General features: G+C 38.8%; 2 protein-coding genes across 3 annotated transcripts; one reads left to right on the plus strand and one right to left on the minus strand.

Moving 5' to 3' along the window:
• Nucleotides 1–1,061: 1,061 nt before the first annotated feature.
• LOC121184670 (interleukin-18 receptor 1-like) lies at nt 1,062–12,250 on the minus strand. Its single transcript, XM_041042525.1, has 17 exons — nt 12,116–12,250; nt 10,875–11,130; nt 10,357–10,543; nt 10,054–10,198; nt 9,901–9,963; nt 9,676–9,799; nt 9,419–9,568; nt 7,100–7,446; nt 5,252–5,498; nt 3,600–3,786; nt 3,283–3,427; nt 3,130–3,192; nt 2,904–3,027; nt 2,647–2,798; nt 2,425–2,568; nt 2,128–2,280; nt 1,062–2,041 (listed from the first exon to the last, which is right to left on the minus strand). Exons 1-17 carry the CDS (start codon nt 12,168–12,170, stop codon nt 1,680–1,682), a joined length of 2,904 nt encoding a protein of 967 aa, XP_040898459.1. The 5' UTR covers nt 12,171–12,250; the 3' UTR covers nt 1,062–1,679.
• A 904-nt stretch (nt 12,251–13,154) lies between these two features.
• On the plus strand, nt 13,155–24,236 carry LOC121179278 (coiled-coil domain-containing protein 81-like). 2 transcript variants are annotated; one of them, XM_041034045.1, is made up of 16 exons: nt 13,155–13,463; nt 13,606–13,667; nt 13,786–13,939; nt 14,996–15,180; nt 15,284–15,358; nt 15,550–15,619; nt 16,714–16,828; nt 17,324–17,417; nt 18,142–18,288; nt 19,290–19,388; nt 20,056–20,225; nt 20,317–20,395; nt 21,122–21,232; nt 21,655–21,764; nt 21,910–22,035; nt 22,232–24,236. In XM_041034045.1, the coding sequence occupies exons 1-16, from the start codon at nt 13,388–13,390 to the stop codon at nt 22,368–22,370; spliced, it is 1,812 nt and encodes a 603-aa protein (XP_040889979.1). In that variant the 5' UTR covers nt 13,155–13,387; the 3' UTR covers nt 22,371–24,236. The 2 variants fall into 2 exon arrangements, with proteins under 2 accessions (XP_040889979.1, XP_040889971.1); XM_041034037.1 differs by having other exon boundaries at nt 15,448–15,619; nt 22,232–24,235.
• The last annotated feature ends 673 nt before the right edge of the window (nt 24,237–24,909 follow it).

Raw genomic sequence — 24,909 nt, forward strand, 5'->3', positions numbered from 1 at the left:
AGTTCATATCTGCACATTCGCCGGCTTGATTTCTAACCCTATTGTAAATTCTGGTCTATACCTGTTGCTGCCAAGAACACGAGTGAGGGATCCAAATGCAGATGGTCTGACAGTGAACAGTGTCATTGATTTAACTCAAAATCACTAACAGGAAGTCCATGATGCCAGGAAACACAAACAAACAAAACAAAACTCAAAAGCAAACACAGGAATTCTTACTGGTTGAACCAAGCAATGGAGGTAAGTCCAAAGGGGGAACACAAGGATCAGCACAGGAAACAAAACCAGGAGGTGAACAAAGGGAGGATTCAGGGTGCAAATATTCACTCAGGAGCAAAAATAACCACAGCGACAGTCACAGGGAAGAGGACAGCAGGCACAGGTTTGACAGCAGACAAATTGACAAGGAGAGAGGGGAACAACGAGACTTCTATACACAGAGGATAGTTGGCCACAGGTTGATTCACATGAGGGTGGGGCACGCAATCAACAAGGTGGGAAACAAGACAATGACACCAAGGGTCAAACCAGACAAAGAGTCCACTACTGTCCAAAAACCAGTTCAAAAGAAGTCACAGAGTTCCAAGACACTGCAAGAGTTCAAAACAGCCCCCCCCCCTTAGGGACTGATCATGACAATATCCCACAAGTAAAATTAATGCTCATTGGCTAGAAATGAGAAGTCTGCTTTTGTTTACCACTGTCTGAAATCAACTACCCATTGTCTCAAAAATTACTAGGAACTTTGAGAAGTAAACCTGCAACTGTTTGTAAACTGCAAACGTGCCAGATAGAACAGAAAGCTTAACTGAAGGGTTACTGTCAGCCTGTTAAAGGAGCTCAACTTGTTTTTTTTTAAATAAGCATATTCACTTAGAGATAAGAAAACTGATATCAATCTAGTTACAGAGCTGGAAATAGATGCATTTAGCCTAGCTTTGGATAAAAACTGGAAGGAGGCAGGGAGACACAACTACACTAAGACACAGGTCTGTGTACTGAAAGGACAGTTTGTAAAACTAAAAGAATAAGATTAAGATTTTAAAAAAAGGCTGAAAGGATTTGTAGAGCTGTATTCTGGTCACAATTGCTACTGTTTTTAATGGGAAAAAAATTAAGGCAGGTATTAAACATCATTAATTATTAAGAATAGTTGAAACATATTTTGCCCCAGGGCATCACAGTAGCACATCTGCAGTAAATGCAATGAAAGAGGAAATGAGTACTGAGGATGAAGAGTAGTATGACAGTGACAGCAAAGCTATTAATCCGGGTAAAGAGGACAAAGTTAAAAATCGTACTATGATAAATTAGGAAAATCCAGTTAAACCACTGAAATATGAAACTAGCATATAAAATATAAAGCAACATTTCAACTGTAATGAGTACACACAAGATGGACAATTATGGATATGTCAGTATTTACAATATATAGGATGATGTGATGATGTATAGGCTCATGTAATAGCACAAAGTAATTTTACATTTCACATTACTTTCATACATACTATACAGGTCTTTGAAACTGACAGGAAAAGTTGCTTGTGTCAGTGTTCTGTCTTACTGAAGAAGTTTTATTCCTAAAAAAAGGAAGGTTTTCAAGACTACAAGATGTTACATAGAGAAATTAAGACACTCAGCTATGATACAGGATATTAATTTCAACTTGGCTAAACATTTTACAATGAGATAACATCCTGGCTTGTCTGTGATAAAATCCTTATTTTTGGTGCATGCTGCGAGGCAGGTAGGTAATAGCGAAGCCTTTTCCAGAAAGAGGAGGAGGGCGGCAGGGAGCTTTTACCCTTCCAGGTGACGCAGTCTCCAGCTTCACTAAGAAGCTGTAAGGCTTCAGATAAGGAACCTGAAGTTGACACTTCTGTTGTCTCAGTTTTGATGAAAATCAAGCGAGTCTGCCGCTCCACAAGGGCTTCATGGATGGCACTCAGTAGGCCAGACCCTAGTCCAGGATCTGCCGAGGTGGGAACCAAAACCACCGCCCTGCTCTGCTCTATACAGTCAAGCACTGCCTTCGCCACAGCTGCAACCAACCAGAGTCTGGATTATACATTACATCATTAATATTTTTTACTAAAATTTATTTCAAAGTTCATCTTAAATACCTACCTTCCCCTGGTAAGATGTCACGATCATAAAGACAGAGATTGTAACCAAACCTGTCTTCCAAAACACTCTCCAGACATTTTCTGTCATGAGCATTTAGTCCTGCATCTGTGTGGCTCTCATAAGACATCAAAAAGGCATCATAGTTTTTTCCATCTACTGAAACAACAACAAACCACAACAGCTTTGTCAACTACTGTCATATTGTCTAGAGCCCACCTCAAAAAAGCACAAATACATTGCTCTTAAATATAAGTTGTTAGTTAAAATGGAACAAATAGCCAAAAATATGAATCTCACCTGAGCTGCTGCTATGGAAGCCAAGAGTGTCCCTTATGAAAAGAGTGATGTCAATTTTTAACTTCACATATATAATTACTGTCACAAGCATCACCAGCACAATGCCCACAATGCTGAGAGCCAGGGAAATGTACGAAGGGTGGGCTGTAGGGTAATAATGGAGAGACTAAAATTATTAAGATGATCATTCAAAAATACCTCAAAAAGTACAACTAGGCAAACCTTTTTGGTGTTGGGCCAGGGTAATGGTGACAAAGCTTGACTTTTGGTAGACAGATTCCAGTTTACAGGTATAATTTTTTGACAGATCCTCTTCTGACACTTTTTTGAAGACCAGAGATGCTGTCATCTTTATTTCTTCAAGGTTACTTTCACTGGAAAAGAAAGAAAAGGACATGATGGAGGATGATTAAGTAAAGACAAAAATTGAGTTTTCATGTGACTTTTGAAAATCTGTTATGTGTCTGTGCAGTGCTTACCGTGTGCACTTGTAGAAAACTGGTAAGGTGTGATTTTTGTCCACAAATGATTCCCCACTCAACCAGAACACCTCATCAAAGTCTGAATACATAACAGCTTTACAGTCAATCACCACTCTTGACCCTAGAAAAAAACAGTTTATACAAGATTTAAAACTAATGATTCAGAAATGTAGTAAATGTAGAAATGTTGTATGTGTATCCAAGCTACAAGACTGAAACTCACCCAAATCTACATGAAATACCTCCTTATTGTGTGGTGACATGATTACTGCAGTTTGCATTATTTCTGTGCAAAACGTGGAGAAAACTCTTAACATCTTCATTTGAACATATGCATTTCAATGATGATAAACATATCCATAGTTTTTTTTCTTACGCTTTGGTTGGACACGAAGTGCCACTGTAAAGGTCCTGTTATATATTTGACCGTGATACAGGTAAGATCTGGTACAGGTGTAAACACCACGGTCTTTCTCCTCCACACTTCTGAAGTAACCCCTGGTTGGCAGCGACTCACCCTCCTACAAGGTGGGAAATCGAGTTGGCTATTTAGGCTGGAAGTCAATGAAAACCAGCCTTAAATGTAACGACAATTTGTTTAAAACAGACTGTCTCCACCAGACCACATCTCTACAGCTTCTCATTATAAAATCAAATTTCATTCACAGTCAAACATCTGCAGTGTAAAATTACCTTGAGCCATGTGATGCCGTTGTCGGTCAAATTCAGGGTGTTTACAGCAGGGATATTTACATCAGGGCAATTCAATTTGCAGGACTCTTGTGTGTAGCATGTCTTAGGGTACTGGGTCTCCTCCTCACACTTTTTGGACTCTGCGGCGCTTACTGTCAGTGTGAAACAGACCTGGCTGCTGGCATTCCTGTCATGTCATTAAAGAAAAAAATCATATGTAAATATGAAGCTTTCACTTTACATTTCAATTGCAGCCACTCACTGTGGATGGGAAAGTAAAGAAGGCTTTAATTATCAGTACAATACAACACAAATTTTCCTCTTATCCAGTGTGCCAAAAAATTTGAAGAAACCAGTGAGACAGGACATCTTTCTCAAACCATCAAGATATGTTTGGTCTTAAAATGCAGGCTTTAAAGGAGGCTTACACTGACATTGGATGTGGCTAGTTTCTGCCATTACGAGCTGGCTGTGTATACAGTTATCCAATACTGTAATCTCATAAAAAGAAACAAAAGGAAACATACATTTTCTATTTCACAGTACATCCACAAATTCACCTTTCACATCCATGTACTTAAATGTGTCCCTCTGCATGATAATGAGACAGATATTAGGAGACAACTAGCAATGACGCAATTTCTAAAGAGACATAATGCTGCTGTATTAGCTTTATTATACCAGTGAAAGCGGGTATCATGTCATCCAGGAGATATCTGCCTACTGCAGATATCTCCTGGATGACTTGCCTGGCTGACTGACAGATTAAAAATGCACTTACATGTAATACTCGGTACTAATTGTGGCATGGATTCCAAAGGATGTTGTAAACTTTCCTTTGAGATTTTAGTCCATGTTGACACCATTGCATCACACAATTTCTGAAGATTTGTCAGCTGCACATTTGTGCCACCAATCTCTCATTCAACCACATCCCCAACGAGTTCTGTTGGATTCAGATCTGGTGACTGGAGAGGCTATTGATGTCCACTCAACTAATTGTCATGTTCATGAACCCAGTTTGAGACGACTTTTGTTTTGTGACATGGTGCAATATCATGCAGGAAGTATTCATTACAATATGGTAAATTGTGGTCATAAAGGCATATTGGTCAGGAACAATACTCAGATAGGATGTGGCATTAAACCCATAACTGACTGGTGTTAATGGGCCCAAACTGCGCCAAGAAAACATTCCCCACATCATTACACTGGGCAGGTTGGGTCTATGGATTCACCCTGTTGATGTCTTGATGGATGTTTTTTTTTTAACACCACTCTGAGACTGTTGTGAGTGAAAGTCCCAGATGACCAGCCTGTCTTACACCAAGAGTCATGCCACACTCAAAGTCTCTGAAATCACACTATTTTGTTTGAAGTGAACATAAACTGAAGCTTCTGACCTGTATGATTTTATGCATAGCACTGCTGCCACCCAGATTGGATGATTAGAAAACAAATAGGAAGGTGTGCAGGTGCTACTGGTAAAGTGCTTAGCATGTGTACTGTATGAGAACTCTTGTACACTGTCAGACTGAAACATAAAAGTTTACACAATGCAAATGAATTTTGTTTGATGTGCTAAGGAAACATTGTGAAATTAGGAAATAAAAAACTAAGTTGGGATCATTGTAGGATTGACAGGATTTTACCCTAGGAAGCATGAGTAATTCCCCTGATGATCTACAGATGCACTGAGAATAACAAGGCTCATCCCATGAACCAGCACACCCATCTGCCTCTGCTCGGCTGATGACATGTTGGTCAGATCCATCTTCTGAGTGGTATCGCTGGTCCAGATAGGTTTATCATTACCATTACGACTGGTGGTGGTGCATTGCACCACCACCATCTCACCTGCCTTCACACAGCTCTCCTTTGGTCTCAGATGGCACACATCTGTGAAAGAGTGTCACAAAATTTTTAGTTGTAGTAAAACTAGCAAAACAGATATGTTAAAACTACAGATAGTTGTGTGTAAAATTTTACCATGGACTAGCTTGTGAAAAGCTACATATCAACTACATGTCAAAAATGTCATTATTGTATTGTATCACACGGAAATGTTGCTGGTTAAAACAAGTACCAGTGGAACGCTGGCATCCTGCCCAAAGTTTAAGTTAGACTTGCACAAAAACTGATTGATTTATGTCACTGTCAATCAACATATTAATAGACCTGGTTGACCTGTAGCAAAATGAGTTAGCCGTTTGCATGTTCTTTTGGAGATCCAAAGCCATTCAAGAGACCATCACAGTAATCTGTTCCAGTTCTAACTCTCAGCAAAGGAGGCAACTGCTATGAATGCGGTGTGGGGCTTCTTAACCACATCCTAGTTTCTGCTTATCAGTCTTGCAATTTCAGTGTGAAGGAAAATGGGTGTAACTGTCACTTGTCAGTGTATTAAAGGAAGGATTTGTGAAGAGAAGTGCCAATGTATTTAAAATGTTAGTGGATGTAATTTTACATTGGTGTAGCTTAGAAACAACAGTCTGTACTGTTTTACCTCCACCAAGGAGGTTATGTTTTCATCTGTGTCTGTTTGTTGCTTTGTTTGTTTATTTGTCAGCAAGATTACACAAAAAGTAAAGAACTGATTTGTGCCAAACTTGATAGATGGATGGAACATGGGACATTAGATTTTGATCTGAATCCAGGTAAAGGAAATAATGGCTGGATCTTGATGTAAAAAAAAAAAAATAAATCAGATATATTTATGAATCCGCTTTACACAGAGAGTTGTACTCTCTATGACAAGTCAGTTTTATTATCAGATTACTTCATTTTCCCTTCATTTTTTTCTGTTGGAAAAGCTGGATAGACATGAAGGATTGACTGGCCATGGCAAAAGTACACACTCCACTGAGTGCCATTCTACTCTGTGGCAGCCAGGATCACTATGCAAATAAGCCGTATTAATATTTCTGTCCAGACCAATTTTACAGTAATAGATAGTGATAGAAAGTAAGTAAGTAGTTAGTCACTAGCTCCTCAAGTAATCTAACCATGATTCTTAGGTCCTTGAACTTTACTTTGGTAACCTAGGTCCATTTTATGCTTGTACTCCACAACAGTTCAGAAGCAAATATTGTCCTTTCTACTCCACTATATTTATCTGCTAATTCACTAGTTACTTTGTGGATTCAGACTTAAAATACAGAGTACAATCACTGAATAGATTGTGATGTATTATTATAGGATAAGATAAGTACTTTTACTTTTGGTACTTTTAGATTTTTTTTTAATGCTGAAATGTTTCTTTTTACTTCAGTAAACATCTCATATCAAAGCTTTTGCTTTCTACTATACATTATGCTGTGTTACAAGCGATTTGTAGTTGAATATGTACTTCATTGTATGTTTTTGTGTGCCCATGTCTCCTTGGATTAAATCAGTGGCTCTTCCTCTTCTTCCTTTTTTCTTGTTTTTTGCATGGAGACATGCATTGTGTGGATCTCTTTTTTTGTAACCAAATTAAATATAATGTAAAATTGTCTTACCTGATTTTGATGTAAGGAGCAAAAACACAGTGACTAGAAGTACTTTAACAATCATGACAGCCTGCAGCACTGCACACCAAACGATCAGCAAAATTGTCAAAAGTGTGATCTGGCGGAACAGCCCCCCACATAGCTTTGCTGAATTGCAGTAGTGCATTTCTCTGCAGTGATGTGACGTGATGAAAGTGAAACTTGAGGAATAGCGTGACATTGTTGCTGCAGTGTAAACACCCTCTGAATCTCCTAAGTGTAGAACAAGACAATAATCCAATGACCCACCTCTGGATTTAAAGCAGGGGCCACTGGCTGCAGGTGAGCCCAAAAAACAGGGACCCTTATAAAGAATGCTTAAAGGGTAAAGAGAACAGGGGAATGGAATAAAAGCAGAAGAGAGGGAGGATGGCATCTGGTTTAGATTTGAATCTTGCAGTAGGATGGATCAGAAAGAGATTGGTTTTAGATTTGCTTTGGATACAATACTAAAAGGATGATACATAAATATCAAAAACAAAAATATTATGCGTATATTACATCCAATATGGTTCCATTCAGAGTGTTATATTTATCACATACAGAATGCATTAATGAAATACTATTACTGAAAAAATCAGTGTGTACATGTGAGCAGTATTTTAATGACCTTCCTTATTATAACCGTACTTATAATCTTAAGTATAGGTCAAGCTCCAAAAAGCACTGGGTCCCACACTTCCTTAATCCAAAAGATAGATTTGTTTCATTAATGGCATGATCAGGGGTTAGTTTCAGAGACCTGACTAAGCTTCTCCACAGCAGACTAGTCAACTGTTTTCACCAACTGCTCCCCATTACAGCATTACGTGACCTTTATGTGCAAAATCAGTGGAATTTCCATCTGAGCTTACAAGGCGCATGCAAAGGTCACATGTTCTATGTTCTTCTTTTATAAGAGTACTTTATCACATGGCAGCATTGCATTCATAAGCTGGCAGAGAAAGCTGGTGAAGAAAGTAAAGCATTTAGCAGCAAAAAGGAGACCAAAACCAGAGGTAAACCAGAATGACAACTGGACTTACATTTGCCAAGTGGCCAGATTTTCATGAAATCAAACCCTGCAAAAAAGCAAGGGATTAATGAAGCAAGAGAGCAGCCACAGAGAGCTACAGGTGACAGGTCGCACAGCTCCAACTCCTTAGCAAGGTAGCAGACTTTTTTCACTGTGCCCTGCTGTGTGACCAACTACTTACACCATGTGCAACATGAAATCAGACTGCAGATTTCAGTCATTAGTGACTGACTGTCACATTACTTATAGCCTAAAAACAATGCCAGTTTTTAGAAATCTTTAGGATCACATATTTAAATCGCAAATTGGATCGACCTGTAGCAACACACAAGTCTCAACCCGGCTGTAAGATCTTCCTTGTTTTAGTTTCTGTTGAGCTCAATTTTTGTTGTGTTCCATCAAATTGATGCCATTAACACACAGAAAACCTCAAACAGGTTTTCCTGCCAACAACAAACAACAAATATGTTCACTCTCAGTAGGGCAAAACATATTTTATTTAATAACTGATTGATTGTTCAGTGTGTAAAAATACAAATAATAATAAAAAACCCACCCACAATTATTCCCTGAAACCCTAGTTAACATATAGAATGTTTCTGTCTGACCCACAGTCAAAAACACAAAGATTGCCCCTTTATTATCATAGAAAACTGGGAAAACTAGCAAATACTGAGAAATTGAGAGGCTGGAATCAGTGTATTTTTGTCTCACCTGATTAATCAGAAATCATATTTGTTACTGATTCATTTCCCTTCAACTTTGAAAGTTAAAGGTTCATTTAGCTATGGCAACACAGTGTATTCTGTTTTTCAAAGGAGAGCCATTCTTTGAAGCTGCACTTACTAGTTTTGTTCCAGTAGGTGGCAGAAAAACATCAGATCAGCTCATCATCATGTTCTTACACTTTATGAGCAAACACTGGCCTATGAATCTCACCTGAGGTGCTGCCTTAGCAGCCAAGAGTGTCTCTTAAGAAAAGAGTGATGTCAGTTTTCAACTTCACATATATAACTACTGTCACAAGCATCACCATCACGGTGCCCACACTGTTGACAGCCAGGGAAATGCAGGAAGGGTGAGTTGTAGGGTAAAAATGGAGAGATTAATAGAAACATTAAATAAACTTGTTAAAAGTGGTAAACTGGTAGAGATCAACTTAAACTTTAATACCTCTCAAAAGTGGTCTGAGCTTTTAAGTAATAGATTGAGCAAAACACTGCTGGAAACAACCATATACAATAGTAAAGGCAAAGTTCTGTTTATCTATCTACAGACTTCTTTGGGCCAGAGTAATGGTGACAAAGCTTGACTTTTGGTAGACAGATTCCAGTTTACAGGTATAATTTTTTGACAGATCCTCTTCTGATACTTTTTTGAAGATCAGAGAAGCTGTCATCTTTATTTCTTCAAGGTTACTTTCACTGGAAAAGAAAGAAAAGGACATGAAAGAGGAGGATAATGTAAAGACTTGAGTATTGAGTTTTCATGTGACTTTTGAAAATCTGTTACGTGTCTGCGCAGTGCTTACCGTGTGCACTTGTAGAAAACTGGTAAGGTGTGATTTTTGTCCACAAATGATTCCCCACTCAACCAGAACACCTCATCAAAGTCTGAATACATAACAGCTTTACAGTCAATCACCACTCTTGACCCTAGAAAAAAACATTTATACAAGATTTAAAACTAATGATTCAGAAATGTAGTAAATGTAGAAATGTTGTATGTGTATCCAAGCTACAAGACTGAAACTCACCCAAATCTACATGAAATACCTCCTTATTGTGTGGTGACATGATCACTGCAGTTTGCATAATTTCTGTGCAAAAAAATTGAGAAAACTCTTAACATCTTCATTTGAACATATGCATTTCAATAATAATAAACATATCCATAGTTTTTTTCTTACGCTTCGGTTGGACATCAAGTGCCACAGTAAAGGTCCTGCTATATATTTGACCGTGATACAGGTAAGATCTGGTACAGGTGTAAACACCACGGTCTTTCTCCTCCACACTTCTGAAGTAACCCCTGGTTGGCAGCGACTCACCCTCCTACAAGATGGAAAATCAGGTTGACTATTTAGGCTGGAAGTCAATGAAAACCAGCCTTAAATGTCCACCAGACTGTCTCTACCAGACCACATCTCTACAGCCTCTCATTATAAAAATCAAATTTCATTCACAGTCAAACATCTGCAGTGTAAAATTACCTTGCGCCATGTGATGCCGTTGCTGGTCAAATTTGGGGTGTTTAGAGCAGGGATATTTACATCAGGGCAATTCAATTTGCAGGACTCTTGTGTGTAGCATGTCTTAGGGTACTGGGTCTCCTCCTCATACTCTTTGGACTGTGCTGCGCTTACTGTCAGTGTGAAACAGATCTGGCTGCTGGCCTTCCTGTCATGTCATTTTAAAAAAATGAAAAAAAATTGAAGATTTCACATTTAGGTTTTAAACATTTTGCAAAGGCTTAGAAAATTAAAGTGATGAAGACTTTGAGGACCACTTCCTGAAATATAAATTTTCTTCTCAGCCAGTTTGTCATTTCTACATCCAGATGGTTTTGGTATCACTGGGGAAGGTCGGCGGATGTCTTTCATCAATACAGCAGACTTCAGTAGCATTTGGTTCGTGGCTGACAAGGTCTGGTACTGCAAAGAACCAAATTACACCAAACCTATCTTTGTGGAGAGATAAAGGTTTGGCTATAGAAATATTTGAATTTTACCCCACAGAGCATGAGTAATTCCCTTGATGGTTGACAGATGCACTGAGAATCACAAGGTTCCTTCTATAAATCAGCACACCCATCTTCATCAGCTCAGCCGATGACATGTTGTTGGTCACATACGTCTTCTGGCTTGTGTGACTCGTCCAGAATAGTTTGGTTTCACCCTGCTTATGCCCTCTGTAACGAGGACAGTGCAGCGCCACCAGCTCACCTGCCTTGACATGTATCTCTCGAGGTCTCCAGGAACACACACCTGCAAAAGAGTGTAAGATATTTTAGTTAATTTTACAAACCACAACATGAACTGGTTTGTGGACACTGAAAGTGAAATATCAAAAATATCATTAACATATGCTCACAAGGCCTCTGAAATGTGGATGGTTGGGTTGTAATCAAAGTATTTACTGATGTCAACCAATCAGAGAATTTCTTCAACTTAGACCAGTTTGTGACAATTATCTGTTGGGAGTTAGATTTGAAGAGTGACATTGTTCTCATGTTTGTATGGTAAATATAAAGTTACAGCCCTATTGTGGTTTAGCACTGGGCGCAGAGTTTACTACAGACCTGATGCCACTGACTAAACAATATCCGCTGGTGTGTACAATCCACAGTGACAACTTTAGTTTATTAATGCATAAAGGTATCCTGGCAGTAACTAAAGTTATTGTCTACAGCAGGCAATAAAAAATACTGAAGACCTTTGTAAAAAAATCCAATACTTCCAAAAAACCATAAAAACCTTCCATGGCATTTTTAAAAACATTTTTTAAGGAAATGACTTCAGTGCTGCTCAAGACTTTTCAAGACCTGCATATACCCTGGTAAAAGTACCAATACAACAAAGTAAAAATAGGTCCTAGAAAACAGAATATTGGCCCCTTAGAGTAATACATTAGTAGATTATTGATAGTGATGTATGCATTATTTTACTGTTGCAGTTGGTTGCGGTGGAGCTAGTTATAACTATTTAAAAAATTATGTTTCTCGCTGAAATGTAGAAAAGTTTAAATTAAAGTAAATGTACTTAGTCACTGAATATTTATTTGATGAATTTATGTTAATTATTTTAAATATTAATAACTGATGCAACTAGATGTAGATTAGGTGATAATTATCCCCTTTGGATTTTAAATATTTAACACCACAAAGTCTGTTACAATTAACAAATTTACACATTATTCCACCTGTGCAACTACCATTAATGACATACTGTAATGAAAAGGTGATTTTCTTACCTGTCAGAAATGTAAAGAGGCAAAGCAGAAGGGCCAGAAGTTTCACCGTCATCATGATAACACCTCACTGCAAGGATCCACGTGAAGGATGTCTTCTTAGAAACATGCCTTTTATGTATTTGTACAGCTGAAAAACTGAAACCGAAAAAGTGGATGGAACAATAACAGTGTAAAAGTGTTCTCAACAACTAAGTAGTAACCTATTGTTCAAATAGCCTAGATAAACATTTCCTGTAGTACACCTAATCTATGTGGCGTGTGTTTATGAGGCATTTATGATAAAAGGAGGCACTTATAAACTAAAAAAAAAAACAGAACCAGAAATATACATACGTATATACATATGTATATATGAAATATATATGTGAAATATACATACGTATACAATATAAAATACACAAATATGCCTACACAAATTAGCCTATGTGTGATATTTTGTGTCGCCGTTAATATGCTACGTGTTAACACTATGTAACTATGCAACAAACTCACCCAGGGACTGAACCAACAACAGTCCAAAAGAAGTGACCAGAATCAAGACAGCCCAGAAAGAGTTCAAAAAACAGACCAGAAGAGCTCAGAAAACAGCCCCTGATCATGACACTAAGGAAAAACATGTAAACTCATATTATTTATTTATATGAATAACTTAATATTTTTTGAGCGCATGGGCACTATAAAATTGCGATTTTAATATTTAGTTTAGTTTGAGAGAAATTTGTTTGGGTTTTACCAGTGGCAACTTATAATATGACTGAGCTATAAAGCATCAGTGAATGATTGATTCAGCCATGATGAAACAGTAAAGCAATTTATTATGGCTCATAAACTCAGAAAGTTATGACTAATAAGGTTTTCTTGTTTGATTGTTTGTTAGTAAGTAAGTTTACAGACTTTTTAGTTAAATCACTTAAATACTACACCCTGCTGAATATGACTTTTTAATTGCTTCCAAAGAGCTTATGGGCGTTTTCCACTGTAATGATGACAACCAGAGGATTAAACCCTAACTCATAAAACGTCCTTTGTTGTAGTTCGTTGTCATTCACAGTGACCGAGGCATTACGATCCACCACTAGGCTGGAAACCCGGCTCTGGGCATGCCCTGCGGGAATGCATTACTAAGGCAACCGCTGCAACTCTCCAGTTCTTGTGTTGATCTCTAGGTCGCTGCAGCCAAGCAAGGAAAGAACGGAATTTGGAGAAACGTTTATCTATTTATTTTTTTTAAGCTTCACCCCCTGAGGATTTGTTTCCGATGGTCTGACAGAAATGACTGACATCCTACGACTGGTATCAGAAGCGGACAGACGGACTTTGCCGGCTCTCTCCCAGCTCTCTGAAAACGGTCGGCCAAAAGTGTTGTTTGAGAGTGTGGTAAACTGTTCATTCAGCTGCTGGTATTGAATGCACTGTTAATAAAAAGCGCATATGTGTCATTCACGTCTCCACATCGCCATATAACCATACTTAATGAGTTATTTTTTCAGATATTGACTGTATTTGGGCTGCGGTATCCGCCTACATTGAACGTCAGATGACCTTACAGAAGGTTAGTCTACCAACCAACCAACCAACCAACCAAATAATCTATCTATCTATCTATCTATCTATCTATCTATCTATCTATCTATCTATCTATCTATCTAAATTGATTGATTTCTTAAAAGGGGGTCCACCTGGCAGGATTGGGGACTTTCACCTTCTCTCAGCAAAAGCTGGACCTAGGGTACAAGTTCACAATGATCCAACGACCCATCTTCCTCCTGGCTGGGAAACTGGTCCAGTCTCTGGGTTTAAAGCAGGCCAGGCCACTGGCTGCAGGTGAATGCACCTTTACAAAAGAACAATAAAAGCGTTACAACCATTGGTGACATTATTATGTGTTCTTAAAAATTAGCAAGTCAAATAAGAATTTTTGCTAATGGCAATCCTATTCATATTTAAATCCTATTTTAATCCTATTAATAGTTTAAATGTTTCATTGTTTGAGAGGCTCCTTCTATTGATGACAGCATGGCCAGTAGCACTCAGTTGGACTTAAAGGAACAGTTTGACATTTTTTTGGAAACAGGCTTATTTGCTTCCTTGCCAAGAGTTAGATGAGAAGACTGACACCACTGTCACGTCTGTACGCTAAGTATGAAGCTTCAGCCAGCAGCTGGTTAGCTTAGGTTACTGAAAAGACTAGAAACAGGAGGAAATGGGGGGTCATGTGCAAGGCTATTTTGTGGCAGAGCACAAAAACTAATTGAAATCTTGCTGTTGCGGTGAAGTTGCCAGGCAACGAACAGAAACTTCAAGAAGTCACTGCGCCTGGCCAAGAAACAATCTCGGACTTAACATCCCGTAAAACTACAATTTGTCATTTGTTCTCTATTTGTACATGTTTTTGTACAGACTTTGCATCTTAGCCAATTAAGTTAGCTGGAACACAGCGAGCCAAAGATAACAAAAAATGCACATTTGCCGAAATGTCAAACTTTTCCTTGACTTTTTTGACCAAGTTGAGTCAAGACAATAAAAACGCATTTTGTTACCCAGTAACTCTTCAGTTTTTTTCACAGTAAACCATTGCAATGGATTTACCAGGCTCTGAGAATTAATTTTGAACAAAGACTTAGATCAGTTGTGCTAATTTGAAAGGATGATATGCTGGAGAATCACAGCTGCACTGATAAAAACAGATATATACAGCACATGGACCTGAATCTTATCGTGGAGTGGAGAAGAAAGAATATTGTATTACAATGTTACATGTTCCAATGTTTGACACATTAACAAAAGAACAATATCGATTTGTGTGTGTGTGTGTGTGTGTGTGTGTGTGTGTGTGTGTGTGTGTGTGTGTGTGTGTGTGTGTGTGTGTGTCCCTTGCAGCAACACACCTACCAGTGGTGCAGCTAAACTTTGCAGCAGTGTCACAAGAGACTCCTTTCAGTCGAGACGTAGTGGAGGGCTGCATTAGGGAAACTCTTCTGCTCCTCTTCAGAGCTTTGGCCTCTGAACGAAACCTGTTTGTCACCTTCCAGGGAATTGGAGTTCTGTCCTTTAAGAACAACAAGGTGGCTCAGCCGCTCCTACCGTATTTCTTATGCTGTGTTTCACATTAAGGATTGCGACAGCTGGTTTCTCATTAAATCTAATCTCATTTGATGTACTTCAAAGGTCCGGATGAAATTCAACAGAGGTTTTGTGAATGCCATGGATGGAAGTGGTAGGCTGCTGTTAGCCTTTAACAATGTGAGTATGAAGAAGTGTGTCTGCATCTTACACTATTGTGTACGCATTGTGTGTATTCATGTTGGTCATTGGTACTTTCGATTCTCCAGAGACCTGGCAGCAGTGTCTCTTTAATGTCTGGTGGACTGTCCACGCTTCAGAGGCCACAGACTGCTAACCCCATCACCCTGCCCCCTGTCTGCTCTCCTCAGCCAGACGACAAAGCCAATGACAAAGAAGAATGGTGCTTGTCACCAGCTCCAGACCAGAGGAATGCAGGAGGTGAAAGAGCCTTTTGCACAAAGCTGACAGTTAGGGTTGGGTTTGATAGCATTTTAATGAATCTAAATTAAGAACTGAACCCAATCCAAATCCTTTCACATCTCTCATCAACTTGCTGCAAAGAAAACAGACATTTGTTCCTCACTGTGAGGCCGAGATGGAGCTGCAGTGGCTTCTTTAGAAGCTGAAATAAACATGTGGTGGAAATGATTTTAACTCTTATTTATCCTCTAGGTAATGTACTGACCTCTGCCAAGGCCAAAGTCAAAAATATACACCAGACTTCAGAGAAAAAAAAATCCAAAGTTATAGCAATGTGGTGCAATGGCGATTCAGTACTTTTTGTGTAATCCTGCCAACAAATAAACAAAAAACCAACAGATGAAAACACAACACCCTTGGTGGAGGTACTTAGTACTGAGGACTCTTTAAATATGAAGCTACAGCCAATGGCTGATTAGATTAGAATAGACTGGAAGGAATGTGAAACAGCTAGCCTCTGTCCAAAGATAACAACATCTACACACTGGCACTTCCAAACTCACTAATTAACATGGTATCTCTCATTTATTTAACCTGTGTAAAAAAGTGTATACATTAATGTTTGTGGTTTTGCAGGGAGCTATGTGCACTGACTTCCTGGAGTCCCAGCCTGCTGACTCAATGAGGTTTTTGTACATATAGTCAAGTTGGTTTTGCTTGTTTCCATACTTTATGGTAAATGTTATCTGTTGCCTTACTTGTAGAACAGTGGTGAAATGAAAGCACATTTCCCAGGAGGTCAAACTATTATTTTAAGTTTCATTTCACTAGAAGATGAACTTGCTGCACCGGCAAGATGAGGTGGAGCACTCATTATCATTATTGTGCCATAAAAACTTACTTTCAGTTTGATGTACTATTGGCAGTGTTGCATAATGAATTCAAAAATGGAACTAACAGGGTGCAACATAAATTCACATACAGCAAAAGAAGATCAGAGTGCAGAGAGACAGAATCAGCAGTGATAGAGTTGGAGCTGTCAAATGAGGAGCAAAGTAAGTGATGTTTACAGTGAACAGTGAACCTACTCAGGGTGTTGTGTGTCTCTACAGAAGTTCCCCAACAGAGAGAATCTAAATCCCATCAGACACTGCAGCCTGCTAAGATGAAAGCTGTCAGCCTGTTTGAAGAACTGAATCCAAAACCCCCTATGGAGGCCACAGACAAGTACTCCACACACAAAGACACAAAAACACACACACAGACAAACACACACACTCTGTGGAGAGGTTCAGTTTGCAGTGGACAGAGCTGTTGTTTGCGGGTAGATGAGTAAATGAGACCTGAGAGCTCAATGGTGGTCTTATATTGTTACTGCCCCGAGGCAGCTTCCAGCTCCATCAATGATGCACAACTGCCCGTGGGACAGATTCCTCTTCTGTCATCACCTATCTGCACTATCAGCTTGCACACACTTGAACACACACACATGCCTGTAATCTGGGTAAATTTTCATGGTAAAACTTTCCTGAGTTCCTCAAAAATTAGTCAAAAACAAGCAAAGATCCAACTAATGTTTTTAATCGTTCACTGTTTTGTTGTCTCAAGTCAAGACCCTATATTCACCAGCATTCTGACAAATATTTTGTAAAATTAAATGTTCATGCACACGTGTGACATAACATCAGTGTACAGTAGTAAAATATCTGTTTTCACTCCCAGGCCCGCCACCTCCATCTCACCACCACAGGTCACTCCAAAAGTGGAGGAATCTCCGGTGGATGTTAGCTGTTCTGGCCATGCACGAGCTGGACAGGTGAGTGTATCTGAGTACATGTCGTCTGGTTTTTACAGTGATCTCTAAAAGCTTTCTTAGTGGAGTGACTGGGAAATTGGATTGAAATTATATTTTTTTTATTTATTAGGAATTTGTTTTTAAGGAAGGATGGAGTATAAAATTACATTTAAAATAATTTCAGTAGTGCTTGACAAGGCTAGGTAAAGTTTTTTATCGCTTTTGTGGCAGCTCAGGTTTCTGTCAATAGAGCTGTCAGTGTTGTTCTGAAATCTTAATCACTGTTTTTGTTTTCAGGCCTGCAAGCTCACTGTCTTAGTACAATCTCACTGCTTTAATGGTTTCGTTTTTGGTAGCAGCAAGTAGCGGTTTCCAGGAAAAAAAAAAAAGGGCCAAAAAATCCCCACTGTACATTACCTTTTAGCTGGCGGACATTTTGGCGCAGTTAGCAGCTAAAGAGCCAAATATTTCCCTCAAGAGTTTGTGGAGTATAAAACAGACCTGGAAAGACAGTGAATATTAGACTTCAGGTTTGTCAGGTGGACAGAAACACAACTTCAAATGAATGATAATATTTCTCTGTGTCTGCTGAATAACTAACTGTCTGCTACCATGTTCGGTGTGTCCATTATTGCAGGCTTAAATTGTTGGCATTCAAAAGCCTGAGAGGAAAATGACTACAGCATACATGCTGAACCTACAAACATAAATTATTTTTATTATTATTATATCCTTGTCCCTATAGGAGCTGTGCTACCTGTGTATGCAGCGGGCTCAAAGAAATGTTCCAGTGTACCTGAGGGAGCAGCAGCAGGCAGAGGAGAAAGCTCAGGAGAAACTATTACTGCTTAAACAACAACAGAGAGACAAGCAGTGCATGGAGGAAGAACAGGTGTGTGTGACAATGAGAGTATACAGCCATACAAAAGCGTGTAAAATGACACACTGTTTTTTTCTTTTACATTTTGACAACTTTTTAAATGCCTATTTCATACTGTCCATCTCATTTATTTAACCAGTATAAAAAAGTGTATACATTACAGTTTGTGGATTAGCAGGGAGCTATGTGCATAACTGTTCCTTGGTAGGAGCACTGACTTCCTGGAGTCTCAGCTGGCTGACTCAGTGAAGTTTTTGTACATATAGTCGAGCAGTTTTTCCTTGTAGTACTTGTAGAACAGTGGTATCAGTCTTATTGTATGACACTTATCTTACAACCTTTGACAGGAGAGCACATTTCCCAGAAGGTCAAACTATTATATTAAGCTGTGTCATTTCACTAGAAGACGAACTGGCTGCATCTGCAAGATGAGGTGGAGCACTCATTCTTAAGCAATAATAAAACTCAACAGTTTACTTTCAGTTTATATAATACATGACTAGATAAGAGATTAATTAGAGCTCAATGAGTCCAGGTATTTTACCAGTTTGGAACTGGCTACTGAAAAGTCAAAAACTCAAACAACGTACACAAACAAACAAACAAACAAACAAACAAACAAACAAACAAACAAACAAACAAACAAACAAACAAACAAACAAACAAACAAATAAATAAGCAATAAAAAAAAGAAATTTTAACCTCTGAGGAGTTAAGGGTGGTTCCAGACTGGCTGGGGCCAATGAGCTGAGAAAACGGCTTCATTTGCTTTCCAGCGCTGAGAAAAATGTGTGGGACACCTGGGAAATTATAATTCAAAATTAAACAACTTTAAGTGCATCGCACATTGTTTTTGCCAGTATTATATCATAGTGCAATAAAGAGGCCTCTAAAACAGGTCAGCATGTCCCAAGAATTGATTAAGGGGTCAAAGTTCATTTTATACCCTGGTGAATTTGATATGTCATGCTCTTTTTCAGTCAATATGACCATTTTGTGTGTTCATCTGGCAGACAAAGCTGAATGAGCAACGTGAGCACGCGAGGCAGGTTGCTACATTCAACCTGAAAATGTCAGAGAAGAAAGAGAAGACTTATTGCCCTCTATGTCCAGTGAGTAGAAACTATAGTCTCTTGCACCAGCTGCTCCTAGGTTTCTACAAGCAAAGCTTTGTCTAAAAATATTATTTCTGAAGTTTATATTACAACTTATGGTGCCATAGAAACTAGAGGTGTTTGATAGCAACCACTTTACACATTGCTAGACAGTACTAGCTAAGACATTTCTTATGTTTTACTGGTGAAACTGAAGTAAGTAAATAACGAGTTTGAAACTAGTTAGTAGTTTCTAAGAACTAAGAACTACAATCTCAGTAAAGTATTTATAGTTGGTGCAACACAGTCCTGGACACGAAAGTTTCAATTTTTAAGATTTCAGTTATGATTGATTTAGCAATACCTGTAGTAACCATGGTGACAGCAAATGCAGCTTTGCACTACAAGTCCCAGAATTCTGGGGGCACCGATTGATTCTTGCAGCAAGTTTGTAAGAAATGCAACAGAACAGCAACAGCTGTATATATGTTACAGTGCAGCCAAACAAAATATGTCAGCAAATAATTGGCCTTTTTCCACAATCTAAAAAAATGGGTCTGAGTTCATGAAAATCGTAAGGATTATAACTTAACAACATTGAATAACACTTTACAGTTCTCGTCATTTTATGCATCCTAGTGTAACAGTGGCTTGTTAAAATTCAGTTTTTCTTTGGGCTGCTTAGACTTCATTCATCTTCCCCGCTCGGCCCCTCACTCCTGCCAAGAGGATTCAGCAGCATCGTTACATGAATGATCTTCAGAACCAGATAGAGAATCAGCGTCAACACAAGGCTCAGGACCAGCAGAACCGTCTTCTAATGGAGCATCTAGACCAGGTCCAGCTGGTCCAGGAGTGAGTCTATAACAGCGATGCTGCTTGGGCACTTCAAATAATCAAATGCTGTGATAACTAGCATGTCATATGGTCTATATGTGTGTTTTAGGATGGCTTTGCAGAAGGCTCAGCAGCTCCAGCAGAAACATGAGAGAATTCAGCATTACAAGATGGCTCTGGACACTCAGGCAAGGAAATGCTTTGCAACGTTGACTTTCTGAATCCACATTTTACAAAGCCTGTTGCTGAATATATTTTTTTGATTCTTTGTATGGCACAAATACAAACAAGCAAGCAATGGTCACCAGTGACAATATGGGGACGGAAGGGAGTAAAATTGCTTCACATTTAGTCTAAAAGTAATTCATTTCAGATTTATTGTATCTCAGATATAAAAAAAAATTGTGGTAATAATCTTTAAAAATATGGTTTGGCCGAATTTAGATCTTGTACAGAAAATGTTTTTGTCCCTTTCTGTATTTCTCTCTGATGCTGCTGCTTTCTGCAGAATCCCAGTGTCAACATGAGATAAAGGATGTCCAAATGTGCTGTTGTGTTGCTCAGGCTGAGGAAGGTCATAGGTCAAAGGAAGGCTGCAGAAGCTGCCGCCCATCCTGCACGTCAAGGGCACAAGTGCAGACAGGCTGCCCAAATAAAATAAGTTTTAAGTTGCATAAGTTGTAAGCTCTACTTAAAAACAAATATCACATATGTAGGAGAATTGGGTTTACAGAATTTCTCAATATCTTTGGGACATAAACAAAGGGCGGCAGCAACAAAATTATCATTTGGTTGTGTTTTGAACTTGTGGGTCAGAAAGGACCTGTCACCAAGCCGCATCTGAGGAGGTATATTATGCCAAGGTCTGCTCTATGGTAACCTTACAACTGAAATGAGTGTGTTCTGTCTTGTAGGTAGGTGATAAGAAGTCCAAAGACCCTCCAGCCTGCCAGGCTGACAACTCTGGATTCAACCGCTGTGAGACAGCAGCCAGCAACGCAGAGAGCCGAGAGAGGGCTCAAAAGGTCACCTCTGTTTCCTATTTCTGTCATAAACTTTTCTTTTTAGTAGTGGCTTCATTCAGAAATAACTATAATCATAATTGTTGAATTATATTAAAAGTCCCTGCATTGCTTTTGTTTTTTGTTTTGTTTTTTTGCTGTGTTGGAAGTACAACACAGGTACTGAGCTTTTTTTCAGGAAAAGTAGTAGCTATTGTTAAAATATCAAAAGTAAAAGTATTCAGTTAAGCAGAATCCCCCCTATAAGAGCCTTATATTATTAAATATTACATTACTGGATTAATATCAGTGATGCATTAAGATGGAAGCAATAGTTTCATGTTGCAGCTGACATGCCTACAAATACTCTCAGAACTGTTACTGTGTGTCTCTTTAAATTGGCAACATGTTGAACTTGATGTGATGTTATTCCTGTTTACTTCCAGCTCTTCCAAGTAAATTTCACTGCTGCCACTCAGAGGAAGAAGGAAGAACTGCACAACCGTGCCACACAGCTGGAGAAAGAGAGGGAAATGCTCAAACACAACAAAAGAGAGTGAGTTAAGGAAACGGGAGATGAAAGAAATGGAAGAAATCGAAATGGAATTAGGAGAAAAAAGGCAGAAGTCAAAGTCCAAAACATGTTGTTTTTCTGTGGAAACTACGGTAGTTTGTCTATCTCTGGTATGTTTTCACTCCAGACTAATATTGGACCGCATTAATGGCTTTGAGAAGAAGCGGGACATCAATAGGTCATTAGAGGAGGAGTGGAGTCGCAGTGTGGGGCTCAAACACCAACGAGAGGAGGAAGAGAGGCGCTTCCTAAGGTGTGCAGTGGATGTAGGCTCACGTTGAGCCTACGTCAGCATTCACAAACACATTTACATTTATGCATAAATTCAAGATGGTAATTGGTAGCTAATAAGTTGATTGATCATGCACACACAAAATTTAGTCTGATAACTGATAACTGTTTTGTCCTTTTTTTTTCTTCCATTCTTTGTTCTGTCTCCCTGCTGTCAGGTCTGCTGGTCAACTCCTGGTAGATAAGCTTGCACAGTACAAGCGCTGCTGCCAGTGCAAGAGGAGGACCACTAACTTTGGAGAGACCAACATCTGGAAAGACTCTCATTACCTCTCTGGCTCACAGTTCATGATCTGATGAACAGTGTAGCACATGAACATCAGTATCTCACAGCCTTATCGAGACCTCAACCCTTGGTGGGCGGCATGTAATAGTTACTAAAGAGCAAAACTAATATGTCAAGCACATGTGAAGCATACTTGGATGGACAGGATGCACTATTCACCGGTTTAATGTGAGATTTATTCTTGCTTTCCTAAATTAGTCTGTGGAGTTTGTGTTTGTTATACTTAATATGGCTGTTTTTGGTGTTTTGTGAAAACAAACAAACAAACAAACAAACAAACAAATCTCTACTCTGTCATTTAGTTTGATTCAAAGTCCCAGTGTGTTAATGTAAGATGTGAGACAAGCTGGGAGAAGCTTATCAAGGTACCTACAGTAGTTAGCATGCAGGTAGAAGTTAATGAATGTAAATACTTTGTTATCATGGCTCACACTCAGTTCAGAACAAATAAGAATGCCTTTGTTTATTGATTGCAGTCTACATAGACTATAAATCAGGTCTGGCCATGTTAAAATGCTAAGTAAAATTCTGCTTAGGGGAATTAAAAATGCATGGCTATTACCATACAAAAGGGATTTTTACAGGTTATGAAAAACTTATACTGCGAAAATGTGTGCTTTTCAGAAGTGCAGCATACTGGTAAAAGCAGTAAAGAGACCATTTGTGGTGTCTGTCATTGTTCTTGGACATTAGAAACTTTGAGGGGTCACTGTCCCATATCTGACCCTGAAGTTGTCTATGCCACAATAAATACAGAGAAGTACATTAAATTAAAGAGGGCCCCAAAAGTGCCCCAAGTTTTTGGTGATTGTGAAGATAGAAAGAGCAAAAACACAAATCATTATAAATCATTGTGGGTTTCTTCATAAATCATTAAGGGTTGAAAACTAATTGGAGCAAAAAGAAAAGTGAAGAAAATGAAACGAGATTAAAAAAACGGTATGTATCGTTAATATGGGAAGACGGGTTCATGCAATGGGGAGTTTCTATAGTTGATAAATGTTGTGTTGCAATATTCTTCTGGCAGTAGTCCCAGTTCTCTGTGAAGCCACAACTCCCTTAATGAGCTCATGGAGGCATTTGAAGGTCTTTGTACTAAAACAGATGCACAATAAACCGCTCCACACACTTAGGCTGATTAATTTACAAACTGACAGATTGTATGCATGAACAAAGAGGTATGTGTGTGTCTGTGTGTGTGTTGTTGTGCCTATACTGTATGGTGGTACGGAAACATATCTCCCTCATACTGTATCCCAAGACAGAGACATGTGATACAGAAGAGGATCCACCCTGAAACATCTATAGACTAGGAATGTCAGAGTCCTACAGTGTGCAGATATACATGCTATATTTTTAATTGTTGGTCATGTCTTTCTCTCTTGTGATCAGGCAGTCCACCATTTTGATCCAGACTGAAATATTTCAACTATCAAATAAATTGCAAAGAAATTGTGATCATGGTCCCCAGATAATGAATCCTGCTGACTTTGATGACCACATAACTTTTCCTTTAGCGCCACCTGTAGGTCAAAGTTTTCACGTATCTTGCAATATCTCAACATCTAGTTGGATTGGCATAACATTTTATAGACATTCATGGTCCCCAGATAAATCCCCTGACTTTTCCACTAGCGCCACCATGAGGTTGACAGTTTGAAATGTCTTCTCAACCATAAAATAAACTGCCATGAAATCTGGATGAATTCTCAGAGAATTCATTCATTCATTCTCTGAGATTCCCTCATCCTTCATCTTGTGCCATAATCAAGTCAAAATGTTAATGTCTCTGATACCTCACTGACTAATTACATTCCCAGCAGTCTCAGCTGCACTTTGTATTTAGTTTTGATTAGCAAATGTTAACATGCTGAACTAAGTTAGCGAACATAATAAACAATATACCTGCTAAACATGAACATGTTAGACTCGTACTCTTGTTCTATTTTTAATTATTATACCTTATCAAGCATGGATCATGGATGTACTAAGGGAGCTGGATATGGTGCTGCCACTCAACATTGCCAATTTTCCCCAGTGGATTCTCATGGTATTGCAACAAAAAATCAATTAGCATTTTTTCAGTCTACATAACTTTGAATCATTTGCTCATGAAAAAATCTGCCAATCCCTCAGACTCCACTGTCTCTATAACCAGTGTCAGCTAGCCTCAAGTTCAAAGTTTGGAAGCTGTGGGAGATTCAGCAAAAACAACACAGGACGCTTTGCTGTAAAATATCAGTGGAGCCATCAACTTGACTGGATTACAGCTGACTGAGGTGAGAGCTGACTGAGGTGAGAGCAGTGTAATATATAACACAATCATTTGTAACTAATATATCACTCTTTAAGTGACAAACCAAACCTTGTGACTGCAGGTGAACCAAAGACTGACCAGTAAATTCAAAGCTTTGCTTTATAGTTCAAATCTCCTCAATAATGAAACCCCCCAAGACACCTGAGATCTTTTGTTAAAATTTAACAAAAGCTCTTTGTGCTCTTTTACTAATCCATTTTCTAGCATGGATTATTTGCTCTCTGGGTGGCTTT

This window comes from Toxotes jaculatrix, chromosome 1 (genome assembly GCF_017976425.1).
Source record: "Toxotes jaculatrix isolate fToxJac2 chromosome 1, fToxJac2.pri, whole genome shotgun sequence".
NCBI classification, from domain to species: Eukaryota; Metazoa; Chordata; class Actinopteri; family Toxotidae; genus Toxotes; species Toxotes jaculatrix.